Below are 14,454 nucleotides of genomic sequence, written 5' to 3' on the forward strand. Positions count from 1 at the left end.
CAGCACTATCCCCATTTTACAGATGAGAAAAGTCGAGACACAGAGCACTGCAGGGCTTCACCCAAGGCTTCAGAACATTTATAGACACACCCTGGCCCTTTTTATAACTAAAGCTCATCCAGAGATGACATTTGCCACCTGCATTTGGGGAAGGGGGATGGGACTGGAAACCCAATCTCGGCCTAGTCTTGCCAGCCACAAGCCAGTGACTTTTGCTCGCCCTGGTTAGAGGCTGGCTTTACCTTGGTCCCTTTCCTAGTGAGACCAAGCGTGAAAACCCCTGCTTTTTTCACTCCTCCGGGGAAAGCAAAGAGAGGGAAAGCACTGCATTACCATGCTAATCAAAACCCCCCCAAACAAAACTAACTCTGTTTAGTTCTAAATACGAACAAAAGAACCCTTGGAGTCTGGAGTACAGAACCAGAAAAATCAGGATATTAAGTTCAGGGTTCAGCTCCCCGTTTAGCCTCTTCTGTTGTGTCTGCCGTAACCCCAGGGGCAGCAGAACTCCTGGGGTCTTTCATCTACAGTGGGCAAGGCTGTGATGATGCCCTTAAAAAGTCTGTCAACATCTTCTGGGGAAATAAATTGGCTTCTGAGGCTCTCCCCTCTGCTCACTCTCTCTAGCCATCTTGCTTTGGGTCATTTGCATGAGAACAGATTCCTTTGTGCAAAGTTGGCCAGCCTGTTCTCTGTCTACGTTTATAGCCCTTCTAGTCTTCATGTTGGGTTGCTAGGCAGATATGACCCTGGCTTGCAAATAAGCTCACTGCATTTACCAGCCCGTGAGAACTTAAACTTGGGTAAGTAGATTGAAAGGAATTTTGTCTGGAGCTCGGGGCTGGGTCTTCAGAGCAGCCACGAAGAGGAGGAACACTGGAGGGGACTCCTTTGGGAGGTATTGCTCTCCCACTCATTTACTTTTCCTCCTCCTGATTCCGCGCCACTACCCACCATCTCACCTGAGGGCCTGTGCCAGGAGATGAGTGTGTGTGTTGCGAGGGCCGGGGCCAGGGCGGGGGGGGGGGGGCAGTTGGAAGCGGGACCCATGTGTATTTGATCGAAGCAAATTCTTGCTTTAAAACTCGATATCTGCATCTCCCGACAGCAGAGAAGCCCCCAGGCTTCCTCGTGTAAGAGTTCCGGGGAGATCCGTGGGGTTTATCTTGTGGGTGGTGGAACGTCCCCCAATCCCCACATTTAACAGTTTGAAGGAAAATAGGACCCTTCAGATGGGCACATGTGCTCCTGGGGAGATTTGCAGATTTGCCAAGAGGCCTGAGACACAGATAATTTTAGGGCAATCGTTTTCTGGAACATGAACTCTGTCCTAAAGCTGATTTGTCCGAGGACCCACTGTGGGGCAAGCCTGGTGCTGGGTTAGTCTCGCACGCGTGGCTTCTCCCTCGTAACCAGAGCCAGGATCTCACTAGGGGGCTCTGTTCCAGCTGAAACCATCTCTGGGGCTAATACTGAAATACGGTGCCAGGGAAGCCTCTTTCTTCAAGTCAAAATGTCCCATCCCCCATCCATCTTGTAAAGAGGCTTTTGCACTAGTAAGAGCTTGTCCAAATATACCGTATATGTTGTTCTTTGACAAATGATCTCTTATAGTACTAATTGTGATAATAATTCAGCTGGGAAGGGATTTTCTTTAACCTTGAAGTGTAAATAACAATTTCCATTTACACACAAAAGTGTAAATTTCAATTTGTACACAAAATCTGTGTTCACAGAAATAGGATCATTAAGTACTTTTGAACACATAAGCACATCGTATTGAGATAGGATGGAAATACCGTTTTGAAAAAGAGAGAAAAGAAATGATAGACAATTCCGGACCTAATGAGTGATGTTCCCATGTAATTGTGAAATGAATGATGATGGTTTTCATATTACTCTGATGTTTATCTTACATTGGATCCATTTGAAAGATTGGGGTAAAATCATTTTACTGTAAAAGGATCGCTTATGGGGGCGCCTGGGTGGCTCCGTGGGTTAAGCCACTGCCTTCGGCTCCGGTCATGATCTCAGGGTCCTGGGATCGAGTCCCGCATCGGGCTCTCAGCTCAGCAGCGAGCCTGCTTCCCTCTCTCTCTCTCTGCCTGCCTCTCTGTCTGCTTGTGATCTCTCTCTGTCAAGTAAATAAATAAAATCTTTAAAAAAAAAAAAAAGGATCGCTTATGGATACAATCGAAACAATATCTTTTGAAGCTGTGATGAAGCATTGAACATAATTTAAAACTGTTAAAACCGCATGTTTGCATTTTTGCTGAATGTTTGCCCCGCCCCCGTCCTGACCTCCAGTGTGATAGGATTTGGAGATGGGCCTTTGGGAGGTGATTAGGTTAGATGAGGTCATGAAGTGGGGCCCCCATGATGGGATGAGTGCCCTTTGAAGAAGAGGAAGAGAGCCTTGGGGGACACAATCAGAAGGCAGCTGTCTGCAAGCCAGGGACCGAGCCCTCGCCCAGATGGTGCTGGGCTCTCCATCCCAGACTTCCAGTCACCAGACTGTGAGAAAATGAATTTCTGTGGTTTAAGTCACCCAGTCTGAGGTGTTTTGTTATGGCGGCCTATACTGATCGACATGGGGAGGGTTTATTGTTTTTCCACATTCTTTTAGAGGATACCCCAGCCCAAACATGTGCAGGCCACTGGGGATGGTCTATATTAAAAGGAGGACAAGAAGGCCGTGCTCCCCGCCCTCTTGGATCAATTCTCCCCTGGCGAGAAAACAAACCTGGGAGTCACCGCCGTGGGCCATGTGAGGCAAGGTAGGGTCTGTATAATTGAGAGCTACAGTGAAAGATGTGTGTGGGTGTGGACCCTGGAGCCTGACCTTGAATCCCAGCCCAGCTCTCACCTAACGGTGTCACTTAGCTGGGCGAATTGCTGAACTTCTGTCTACCTCAGTCTGCTCATCCGTGAAAGGGGGATAATGATGCTGCACAGGGTTGTCCTGTGTGTGTGTGGCGGGGGGGTGTTTAATGCTGTCTTGCTAGGTTAACTGGGTTAATGTGTGTAAGGGGCTTAGCAGCTTAGTGATGTGTCTGTCTCACAATGAGGTTCTCTAATTCTTGGCTGGGGGGTTGAGGATGGAGACTAGAGAGGCCTAGAACCAGGAAAAACCTTACAAGGACTGGCAAGGAGGAGGGAGAGGGGTGACCAGCAGACGGTGCTGGGTTTGCAGACAGGAAGGTCACCTCCCCACCCATGGCCTCTGATGATCTGACCTCTATCATGCCTGATATCACTGGGTACGTCTCATTCACTCTGAAGTAAGTTTTACTTGATTTTAACACTGATATTTGTTCTTAGACATATTTGTCTTTTTTTTTTTTAAGGATTTTATTTATTTATTTGAGAGGGAGAGAGAAAGAGAGCAAGAGCAGGGGGCGAGGGGAGAAGCAGACTCCCCGCTGAGCAGGTCCCTGGGATCACGACCCGAGTCAAAGGCAGCCGCTTAACCGACTGAGCCACCCAGGTGTCCCCACATGTCTATAGTTTTGTGATCCTCTTTCTACTTCAAGAGAGAAGAAAAAGAGAGAACGTTGCCTCAAGAAGGTCTCTAAAAAACGATCTCAAGCCTGTTGTGAACGTATTCACAGCAACACAAGAATCAGGATGGTCGGAACAAGTGATTTTCAACACGTTGCTTTTAGGAATGAATAACATGCCATGTTAAAAGTTTAAGCCACGGGGGCGCCTGGGTGGCTCAGTGGATTAAGCCGCTGCCTTTGGCTCAGGTCATGATCTCAGGGTCCTGGGATGGAGCCCCACGTCGGGCTCTCTGCTCTGTAGGGAGCCTGCTTCCTCCTCTCTCTCTGCCTGCCTCTCTGCCTACTTGTGATCTCTCTCTGTCAAATAAATAAAATAAAATCTTAAAAAAAAAAAAAAGTTTAAGCCACGGTTGCGGTCACGAAATCTAATTGGCCAGGTTGGAAAGAGTGTGGGACCACTGGGTTTTGCCCCAATTTCTTTGGAGAATTGTTGAAGTTGCCCCACCCATCATGTTGCTCAAGGCCAAGGAATAAAAACCTGCTTTCCTGCTATGTTTCTTGCCTAAAGGGAGATGCTGGCTCTGCACCCCCCCCTTCTTGTCTAAACACGCATAGCCTGTCCTGCTGCTCCTTGGAACAATACACAGTCTTAAGCTTCGATTTTAACCCTTTAGGAGCCATGTATCCGCTCATTTCCATATGGCTAAGGGGATGGTTTGCGGAAGCTAGGAGGCTGCTCCAGGCTGCTCTATGGATGGGAGGCCTGGGGAGCCTCTGTCCTGTCGTGGTCATGGTTGATGGAGGGCTCTGGCCTCCTTAGGGGAGCCCAGATGCTTGGTAGGGGTCCACGGTAGGACTGGGGACACAGAGTGTCTGTCCTTCCTTCCCACAGCCATCACTCTGCCATCTGGGCAGCCTCTGCTCATCGCAGCCCTGATGAGTGCGGTTGTTTCCCAGACCACAAAACCGCACCCCAGAGAATGTGGTCCCTCATCTCCAAGTCTGGTTCAGAAGACAGGACACACGTGTGATTATTACCTAAAGCAGCATTTCCCCAAGTGCACTTCTCAGAGGAAGGGGAACTCACAAAGCCCATCTGAGGTTAGGGAAGCGAGGAGACAGAGCTGAGCTTCCTCTGGGTGGGACAGAGAAGGCTTGGCCCTGGTTGTTCATGTTAGATGCCTTCATTCAGCAAATATTGATTGGCCTGCCTCTGGGCTGGGTACCAGGATTGTGCAGTGAGTAAAACACACAGACATTCTTATCCTGATGCACCTTACAGCCGAGACTTGCGAACTTTCCGGCTGGAGCACCTAGCCCAGGGTCGCCAGCAAATCATTTTTCGGATGTTTCTGATATTAACATGTAACTCCCACTTTCAACTGGCATCCAAGGGGAGATTTCCTTCACACCTTCTCAGCTTGACCTCATACCGTTAAAACTGTCTAAAACCAGATTTGCTGGTAGGCCGTGTCCTTCAGAAACCGTGTCAACTATCACCAACGTCTGCCCCGGCGCAGGGACCTAGCTCAGGTTTAGCCAGAATGGCACAGACCACCATGGGACCGTGTGACAAGGAACTGTAGTTGGGAGCTTTGAAAACACAAACCAGGAGGACTCTTCACTTCCCTTTTGCTGGTTTGTGACCACGACGTTTGTGGCTCCGGAATCGACCAGCAGAACACACTTGGCAAACGGGGATGACCAACACAGCCTAGCTACACGGAGCCCGGATCTCACCATCGACACTCAGAATGGTTGTGCTTCATATTAATTTTAGGAAGCCTCTGGGCCTGTATCGTACTTTTTTCAAAGCGTTCTCGTATTTGCTCTCTCTTTATCCTCAACACAACAGGGGCATGAAATACAATGTTTCTGAGCACTTACTGACAGCGGATACTCAAGCTCCATTATTTCACCCACACATTGTGTTTGGTGGGGGGGAAGTTCTGTGGCTCTGTTTTTCAGGTAAATGGGTAAACTGAGGCACGGGGATTTTTAAATTTTTACATTTTTTAAAATTTTTGGTACTTATCCAAGATCACATAGCTAGGAAACGACGGTGCCAAATCCTGGGCACACATTCTTCTGGAAATAGGTCACTACACTCCCCCAAATCAATTTCCCAAAAGGCATATTTGCCAAGTACTTCATTGCACCGAACATATGCGCGCCCCCCACCCCCTGCCCTCCACCAGGTTTTGGTCTTTCCCCCTAGATCCTATGCCTTGACCTCAGCCTCAGAGGTTCTGGGTTAGAGCCCAGCTAGAATCTGTGTTAGTGGGCTTGGGCTGCCACCACAAAACACCACAGACTGGGGGGCTCATACAGCAGAACGGTATTTGTCACAGTTCTGGAGGCTGGGAAGTTTAGAGCAAGGTGCCGGCTGATTCGGTGCCTGGCAGGGGCTCTCTTCCTGACTTGCTGAAGGCCACCTTCTTGGTGTGTCCTCACCTGCCAGAGAGAAAGACCCAGCTCTCTGATCTCTTCTTTTTTTAAAAGATTTTATTTATTTATTCGACAGAGAGAGAGAGAGAGCACGGGCATGGGGAATAACAGAGGGAGAGGGAGAAGCCGGCTCCCCACTGAGCAGGGAGCCCAACATGGGGCTCAATCCCAGGACCCTGGGATCATGACCTGAGCCAAAGGCATCTGATGCTTAATGACTGATCCAACCAGGCACCCCTCTCCGGTCTCTTCTTAAAAGGGAACCAGTCCCATCACGAGGGTCCTACTCTCATGACCTCATCTAACCCCCATCCCCTCCCAAAGGCCCCATCTCAATACCATCACACGGGGAATGAGGGCTTCAACATACAAATTTTGGGAGGACATGAATATTCCTCTCCCCGCAGAATCTCGTGCATTGTGTTACAAAGGTAGAATAAATCCTGGGAAAGGAGACATCTGCAAAAATAGAAAAGATGGCACGTGGCGTTTAGTAGAAAGTTTCCAATTCTCATGCAAAACTGACACAGGGAATAATGAAAGTTTGACACACGAACCATGGATCAATCTTACCATGACAGGGAGAAGGATAAGAGGGAGGAGGCGGGCCTGCCAGAAAAATTGAGACCCGAATCAGATCTCACCGTCAGATCTACAAGTCAGTGAACACGGGAATGGGGGCTCCGGGGACATTTTAAATCCCACCATGGGCTACAGTCAGGTCCCAAATTGAGAAATTTCACAGGACAAACAGCTGAATTTATTTACAAATATATTGCAGGGAAGAGAGAGGAGGAACTTATAAAAGAAAAGAGAAGAGACACATGAACCAAATGTAATTTGTGGTGGGCTTTGTGTGGATCTAGATTAGAGTAAAAAAAAAAATTGTAAAAACGTTTACAATTAAAAAAATAAAATAAAATATTGGCGAGACAGCAGAATATAAACACTGATTTTCAACCCTGGTTGGAGTGTTGAGAATACTAACACACTGTTGTTAATTTTGAAAAGTGGCTATGAATAGGGTTGTGGTTATATTCTGAAAGAATTCTTATAGAGAAACATATAGAAACAATGTCGGATGAAATTACATGATACCTGAGGTTTGTTTCAGAAATAATCCAGGGTATGTGGAGGACGAGAAGCAGACAAGTAGAAGGGGGGACAGATGAAAACGGGCTGGCCACGTGCTGCTAGCTGTCGAGTCAAGGTGCTGGGTCCGGACGCGTGAGTTTCTCAACTTTTGTATGTTGGACAACTTCTGTAGAATTTACGTCTTGGAAATGAGAAGTAAATACTGCTTGGTAAAAAGTCCTTCAAAATTTAGCAAAGCAGAGAGTGGATTTCAGGTGACTGACCTCGAGTCCGTGGTGCCTGGTCACGTTTCTTGTGACATTTCTTCTCCAGGGGAGGACGGAATTTTAGAGAAAGGGTGGCATTCGGAGGCCCATCTACTTTCTCTCTTCTTCTGACATGTGTTCGAGGACCCAGATATAATTTCTCCAGGGCTGCTGAACTCACAGAGGCATGGCCTGATGCCACCTCTGTTCTCCCAAATTGGCTCCTGCCACATAGCTTCCTTCTGTGACAGTCCCAACAGGTGGTTTGAGCTAACGCTATGCAGGATGTCATCTGCCCCACGTGTGGATGAGCTTCCTGGAATTGTTGGATTCACAGAAAGAATATTCCCAACAATAGGGTCTGACTTGCTCCCATTATAAGATAAATAAGTGTTGGGGACATAAGGTATCACGTGATGACTATAGTTAACACTGCTTTTTGGTCTACTTGAAAGTTGCTAGGACAGTAGATCCTAAAAGTTCTCACCATGAAGAAGAGACCATTTCTCTCTCCCTTTTTTCTTATATCTATAGGAAGTGATGGATTAAAAAAAATTTATTTATTTGAGAGAGATAACAAGAGAAAACATGAGAAGGGAGTGGGGAGAGGAAGAAGCAGGCTCCCTGTTGAGCAGGGAACCTGACCCAGGACTCGATCCCAGGACCCTGGGATCGTGACCTGAGCCAAAGGCAGACGCTTCACCGACTGAGCCACCTGGGAGCCCCAGAATGCGGTGGCTGTTAACTAAACTTATTTTAGCGATCATTTCACAGTATATATAAATCACATCATCAATGTTGTACACCTTAAGATTAGACAGTGCTGTATGTCAACTACATGTCAATAAAACTGAAAGAAAAACAGAAAAAAAAATCCCCTTTACCTCTTCTGTTGAGCTAAGAGAGATCCCCCCAGATATACTCTAAAGAAAGCAATCTTTCCGGGCTGCCCCCCCCCACCCCCGAACTGGCATGTTAGGGAGGATCTCAGGACAAAGGAAGAGACCACGAGGATGTTTGTCTGTTTTTTCCCACGAGGATCTTGATGACACACAGACATTAAATAACCCTGAATAACTGTTCGTCTGGTTCCCGGAGCACCTGTATTTCCCTCACCACTTGCACCTGGATGCGAGCCAGGCAAAATTCCAGGAGGTGAGGTGCTCACTGTCAGAGTCCCGTGAGCACAGGTGGGCGCTGGGGAGTGCCGCCACTTAGATTTTGTGCCCTGGGCACTGGGCTTGCTTTCCCCCGGCACTGTCTCTCACCTGGGCTCACCTGGACAGGTGCAACTGACCCCTGATTCTCACCTTCCTTCCCACCCCGTTTTCCCGGCAGGGCAGGGGCCGAATTCTGGGACGTGTCGGTCGGAACTCAGGCTTCCTCCCTCCGCTGTGTGCTGCCCCTCACAGCCACAGCGCTTTGCTCCGCTGGCCTCCCTGCCTGCCATTCCTCTCTGGGGCACAACTTCTCACAGCTGCACTGCTTCCTCTCTTACCTCCGGCAGAGCCTTCTGGAAGGATCACCTTCTCCACGAGGCTGTCCCTGGACCTCCTTCACTTTGAGCCCCATGAGCTGCTTCCCCTTGATTTTTTTTTTCTCCCCAGCACTGACGTTTGGCTCATTTCATTTCTTCCCCCGCTGTCCCCCCAACCACTGCCCCCCACACCACGAGAAAGGAAGCAGCTTGAGGGCAGGATTCTGTGTTTCTTTCCCTGCTGTATGCACAGCGTCTAGACTGAGGCCTGTCATTTAGTCTGCGTTTGCTGGACAAGGCACGGGGGTGGGGTGGTGGGGAGGAGTCGTGATGGGTGCAGACTGCCTGTGGGCAGCTGGGACCCCAGGCTCCACCCCCTCCCCCTCTGGCCGTCCCCCTGAGACTCCTGGTCCCTGCCGGCGCATGACCATGCTATGACTTGGCAGGTAAAGGAACAGAGCTCAGCCGCCGGAGATCACGCTCCCCCTGAGCCTCTGTCTTTTTTGGCCTTGGCTCATCAGAAGCTTTGTCTCCGGAAAACCAACAGAGCCCTCTGCCAGAAGTTCTGCCCAACCTTCTTGTTATTTCAGCTGTTCTCAAGGCCTTCTAGCAGGCCACTTGGCCACAGGGAGGTCCTCGGGGAGCCAGGTCAGGTGATAGACTCCCAGGCCTGGGATTCAGACACCGTAGCGTGTCTTCAGTTGACTCATGCCATTCCATTCCCGGCCCTTCTGGCCGAACACCACTCTTTGCCGGTCTTTCCATGGCTCAAGGGCACCTTTCCCCAGAAGCGAACCCAGAACCGATAGAGAGACCAAAATTTAGCAGATCCAGAACACTTGCTTTCCGGGGGGAGTGGGTCATAGAGAAGAAGACAGATCATTGCTGAGCAGATGGACAGCTCAAGTCCCCTCTCGGGCTGCCCAGGGAGCATCAAGGCATGGGGGGTGGCTGGTACTTGTGCTCAGCAGGGATCTATCCCAGTTTGTTCTGCTTGGATGGAGCACATGGGTCTTCCTTGGGGGATTGTTGTGTCAGGTGGTCACGTTCCTTCCAGCCCAGTGGATGGAGAAGGGGACGCTCTATTTCCCAAAGACTCCCCTTTTCTGCCTTAGACCAAAGACAATGATCCCTGCCTCTGCCCACTCTCCCTTCTGAGAGGAGCAGGGTGATGCATAAAGAAAGTTGGGACGAGGGGCACCTGGGTGGCTCAGTGGATTAAGCCACTGCCTTGGCTCAGGTCATGATCTCAGGGTCCTGAGATCGAGCCCCGCATCGGGCTCTCTGCTCCGAAGGGAGCCTGCTTCCTCCTCTCTCTCTGCCTGCCTCTCTGCCTACTTGTGATCTCTCTCTCTGTCAAATAAATAAATAAAAATCTAAAAAAAAAAAAAAAGAAAAAGAAAGTTGGGACGAGAACCTCAGATGAGGCCCTAGGCGAAAAGTCTCAGGCTGCGTCTTTTAAAAACTTCCCCCCAGCTTCACTGAGGTGTGATCGACAAATAATAAGCATATGTGTTTACTGCGTATAATGTGATGCTTTGATTACATAAACAATAGGAAATGATGTCTACAGTCTCATGAGCACGCCCATCACCTCGTGCAGTTGCACGTGTTTTACATTTTTTGTGGTGGGGACATTTAAAACCGACCATTCTCCTCTTTGCTTCTACATGTTGGGCTTGTTTTAGATTTCAGGTGTAAGTGAGATGATACCGTATTTGTCTTCCTGGGCCCAGCCTACTGCACTTACCATAATGTCTTCCAGGTTTATCCAGGTTTTTGCAAATGGCAACAACTTTCTTTTCCACGATCCTCCTTTTTCAAGGCTGAATACTATTCCACTGTGTATAGCTTTTACATGCCACACATTTTCTTTCTTCATCATAGACGCTGAGGTTGTTCCCATATCTTGGCAATTGTGAATAATGCAGTCAACACAGGATGCCAATATCTCATGATACTGATCTCATTTCTCTGGATAGATACCCAGAAGTGCGATTGCTGGATCGTGTGGTCATCCTATTTTTAATTTTTTGAAGAACCGCCATCTTGTTTTCTGTAATGTCGTCTTGGAGCTCCATCAAAGTCCATGGCTTTGGGTCCATTCTTTGAATGTCTGGCTTGCCCTTTCACTGTAGTTACAAAAAAAAAAAAAAAGGGAAAAGATTAAATATCTCCCTGGAGGTATGGGCACGAAGGATAATGCAATGGCATCCTGGCTAAATTAGCTTATTTCCATTCGGTGAAATTTTTAAGTATTAATGATTCTCTTTGAAAATCCTCACAGGAATGTTTTATCATGAAATGGTTAAGAAAAACAATCTGTTTATTTATGTTCCCACCTTAATTTTAGCTTTTTTCTTAAGTGAATTTTATTTTTCCCCTGGAGTCCTTCGTGTTGGGTCATTCCAAAATGGATTACTGACCAAGAATGAGGCCACTCTAGAGTTCCAAGCTAAGTAGCTTTAAGAAGAAAAGCCTCCTATGATTGTTGCTAATGGTCAGAAGCCAGTAGAATGAGGCTGGGAATCAACCAGCAGGTCAACAAGTGTTTGTTGGGCGCCCTCCTTGTGCAAGGGCTCTTTCTTCTTCTAGAAAGGGAGAAGTCTTTGGGGCCTCAAGATCAACAAATACTGGTTGAATCTAATTGAGTTTGAAAGAATAACTCTCCTCTTGGAAAAGAGAAGAATTTGCATTTCTGAACAATTGATTCATTGGCCTCCAGATGACCATGACTGTTTACTTGAACTCCCTTTTATTTTGATTAAGTATGTATCTGCCCATCCTTTTGAGTTTATCTGGGTCTTGCAGAATTTACATACCTCCAACCACCCCCATCTGCTTGGGCTGGCAGTTGGGTTGGCTTCCTCAAGGGAAGGGGTACAGGACTGACTGTCCATCACGACTATCATAATCCCAGCCCCAGTAGCATCTTTATGTATTGGTTCTCCTCTAATCCTCTCAAGGGCTGGGTGTCCCAACAGCTTTTTTACTCGGTCTAGAATTTCAAGTCCGTGCCTCCTTACGAACCTTATAAATTTAGGGCTTTCAAGTGAAGTAGGGATGATATGGTTTTATTCTATTCCATTCGCAATCTGCAGCTGAAAACATAACCTCAATTCCTGTTTTTCTTTCTTTCTTTCTTTAAAAAAAAGATTTTATTTATTTATTTAAGAGAGAAAACGTGCAGGAGAGAGCACAAACAGAGGGGAGGGGCAGAGGCAGAGGGAGAAGCAGGCTCCCTGATGAGCAGGGAACCCGACACTGGGCTTGATCGCAGGACCCTGAGATCATGACCTGAGCCGAAGGCAGTGGCTTAACCCACTGAGCCACCCAGGCGCCCCACAGTTCCTGTATTTCAAAATTCGACCTGATTTATGGCTTTCGTCTTGTCACTGAAGTTGCATTATCTCCAGTAGGCTAAGCATCTCCAGTTTATGTTCATTTTCTTCTTGGACAAGAATCATGATGTGTTTCCTTCTAAGCCTGTTGGTGCTCCAAGTGTGATTTAAGGGCTAGGGATAGAGGTCTCACCCCGGAGCTTGTTAAACATACCTCAGCCTTTCCTATGAACCTGCATTTGGTAAGACCTTGTAGGTGACTTCTATGTACACCCAAGTGGGAGAAGCCCTGGTTGAGCATGTCTTTAGATTTTAATAAAAATTACATCATCGAGATATAAAGGGACAATTTCCATTAACCTTTTTTGGAAATTCTGACATTTTATGGCAAAACATTTCAAACCGGAAACACGAACGTTCTACCTTAAGTACCTGTACACTCCCCACCTAGATTATACCATTAATTTTCTTTTTTTAAGAAAGATTTTTATTTATTTATTTGACAGAGAGAGAGATCACAAGTAGGCAGAGAGGCAGGCAGAGAGAGAGGGGGAAGCAGACTCCCTGCTGAGCAGAGAGCCCAATTCGGGGCTCCATCCCAGGACCCTGAGATGGTGACCTGAGCCGAAGGCAGAGGCTTAACCCGCTGAACCACCCAGGTGCCCCGTATACCATTAATTTTCTTTACCTTTCTTTTTTTCTCAAATCATTTTCCGTGAAGAATTTTATAGAGAAATCATAGTTGAGTTGACAGCATGACCATTAGAAAGAATCATGTCTTGATCACACAGATCTCACTCTTTCTTCTAGAATTTTCAGTGGGTTTGAGAAGGTCACGATTTCTTGGGAATCAGAGAAGCGTGGTAGGGTGGGTGTGGGGGGAGAGCTGGGATTTCACAGAGCTGGGTGCTGGCCCTTGCGCCGTCCAGGGCACCGGGCCTCAGTGTCCCCATCCATGTAGTGCGTGAGTTCAGAGGCCTCCTCCCTGATGGCGCGCCCAGCCCCGTGACCGGAGGCCCGTCGCGAGTAGTGTTGTGGTCGCCATGCCTCAGGTGGAGAAACTGATGAACCAGCTACATATTCGAGTGAGAAGGAAAACATCTGTTGGCATGGAAAAGAGATGATTTCCTAAGCTACTGAGTAAAACACAGCTGCTCTGGCAGTTGTGACTCTGTTTTCTTGTCAATTTTTGTTCTTTCAGGAAACCTTGCAGAAACATGAAGCCGTCAACCATCTGGAACTGAGAAACTCACTCAAGGCTGACTGCAGCTTCTAGAACGTCCAGGTGTTCTGCAGATGGGAGAATCGATCCTGCACTCACCAGCTGGAGTCCCAAACACAGACGCACGGCTCCGGCTCCGGCGCTGACATCCCCGAGTCCAGAGGGGTCCTTTTTTAAGTGGCCAAAGAGTCATTGACACTGAGCGCTGACGGTCGCACAGAGCCGGTCCCTCCCTCGGAGCTGCAGGGAGACAAACCACATTCGGGGCTGCAAGTTTCCTGACTCTCTTGAAGGAGGATTCCAGGTGGGGGGCTCATTTCTGTAAGCCCACCACCCTTTTAGGGACCACCCCCAACAGGACCACCGCCGCCGGTATCTTCTTGCCAACTCCCTGCGCTGAGCGGGAGCAGGAGGAAGCTCCCGGAAAAATCTCTAGCTGTGGCCCACGGTCACTCCAGACAACTATTACCGTCCCCTTACCCCACCATGGGCTGGCTTTTTCTAAAGGTTCTGCTTGTGGGGGTGACTTTCTTGGGAGGCCTGTATCCCTTTGTGGATTTTTCCCACAACGGGGACACAAGAGGCCAGAAGCCGAATTTCGTGATCATTTTGGCAGATGACATGGGGTGGGGGGACCTGGGGGCGAACTGGGCAGAAACGAAGGACACCGTCCACCTGGATAAGATGGCTGCTGAAGGCATGAGGTAAGTCTTGAGGAGGGCAAGGCAGCATCCCTTGGGGTGCCTGACTCTCTGCGAGAAGGGTCAGCCTAGTGCCCTTGAAGAACAATTGATGGGTCCGTGTTGACTCAGTTAATTGATTGACTAATTTGGTTTGAAGCCAGTAGAGCATCTTGAAGAAATCCATGCACTCACGCGTCTGATAACACCCGGGGTACCTGTGTGTGTGTGCGTGCGTGTGCGTGCGTTAGGAGCTGGGAATACGGAGGTGAACAACTTACCTCTGCTACTTATTGTCTGCGGGAGGGGACAGGTTAAAAGGAAAGTCGTACTGAGGACACGAGCCCGCATCGGGGATTTTTGGAGTCTGCAAGGGAGGCTGCAGAATCCACCTGGGGGTTCAGGGGAGAAGGTGACCTTTGAAGAACAAGGGAGTCAGCGAG

General features: G+C 48.4%; 1 protein-coding gene across 5 annotated transcripts in view; it reads left to right on the forward strand.

The window, feature by feature from the left end:
• The window catches only part of ARSG (arylsulfatase G), a 106,315-nt gene that overhangs the window by 26,761 nt on the left and 65,100 nt on the right, over positions 1-14,454 (forward strand). For all 5 annotated transcript variants that reach the window (XM_045984988.1, XM_045984991.1, XM_045984987.1 and 2 more), the window contains exon 2: positions 13,311-14,035. In XM_045984988.1, the coding sequence (XP_045840944.1) occupies positions 13,818-14,035 (218 nt within the window). In that variant the 5' untranslated portion in view covers positions 13,311-13,817. The remainder of the gene's footprint in view (positions 1-13,310; positions 14,036-14,454) is intronic.

Source organism: Meles meles, chromosome 18, assembly GCF_922984935.1.
Source record: "Meles meles chromosome 18, mMelMel3.1 paternal haplotype, whole genome shotgun sequence".
Classification (NCBI taxonomy): Eukaryota; Metazoa; Chordata; class Mammalia; order Carnivora; family Mustelidae; genus Meles; species Meles meles.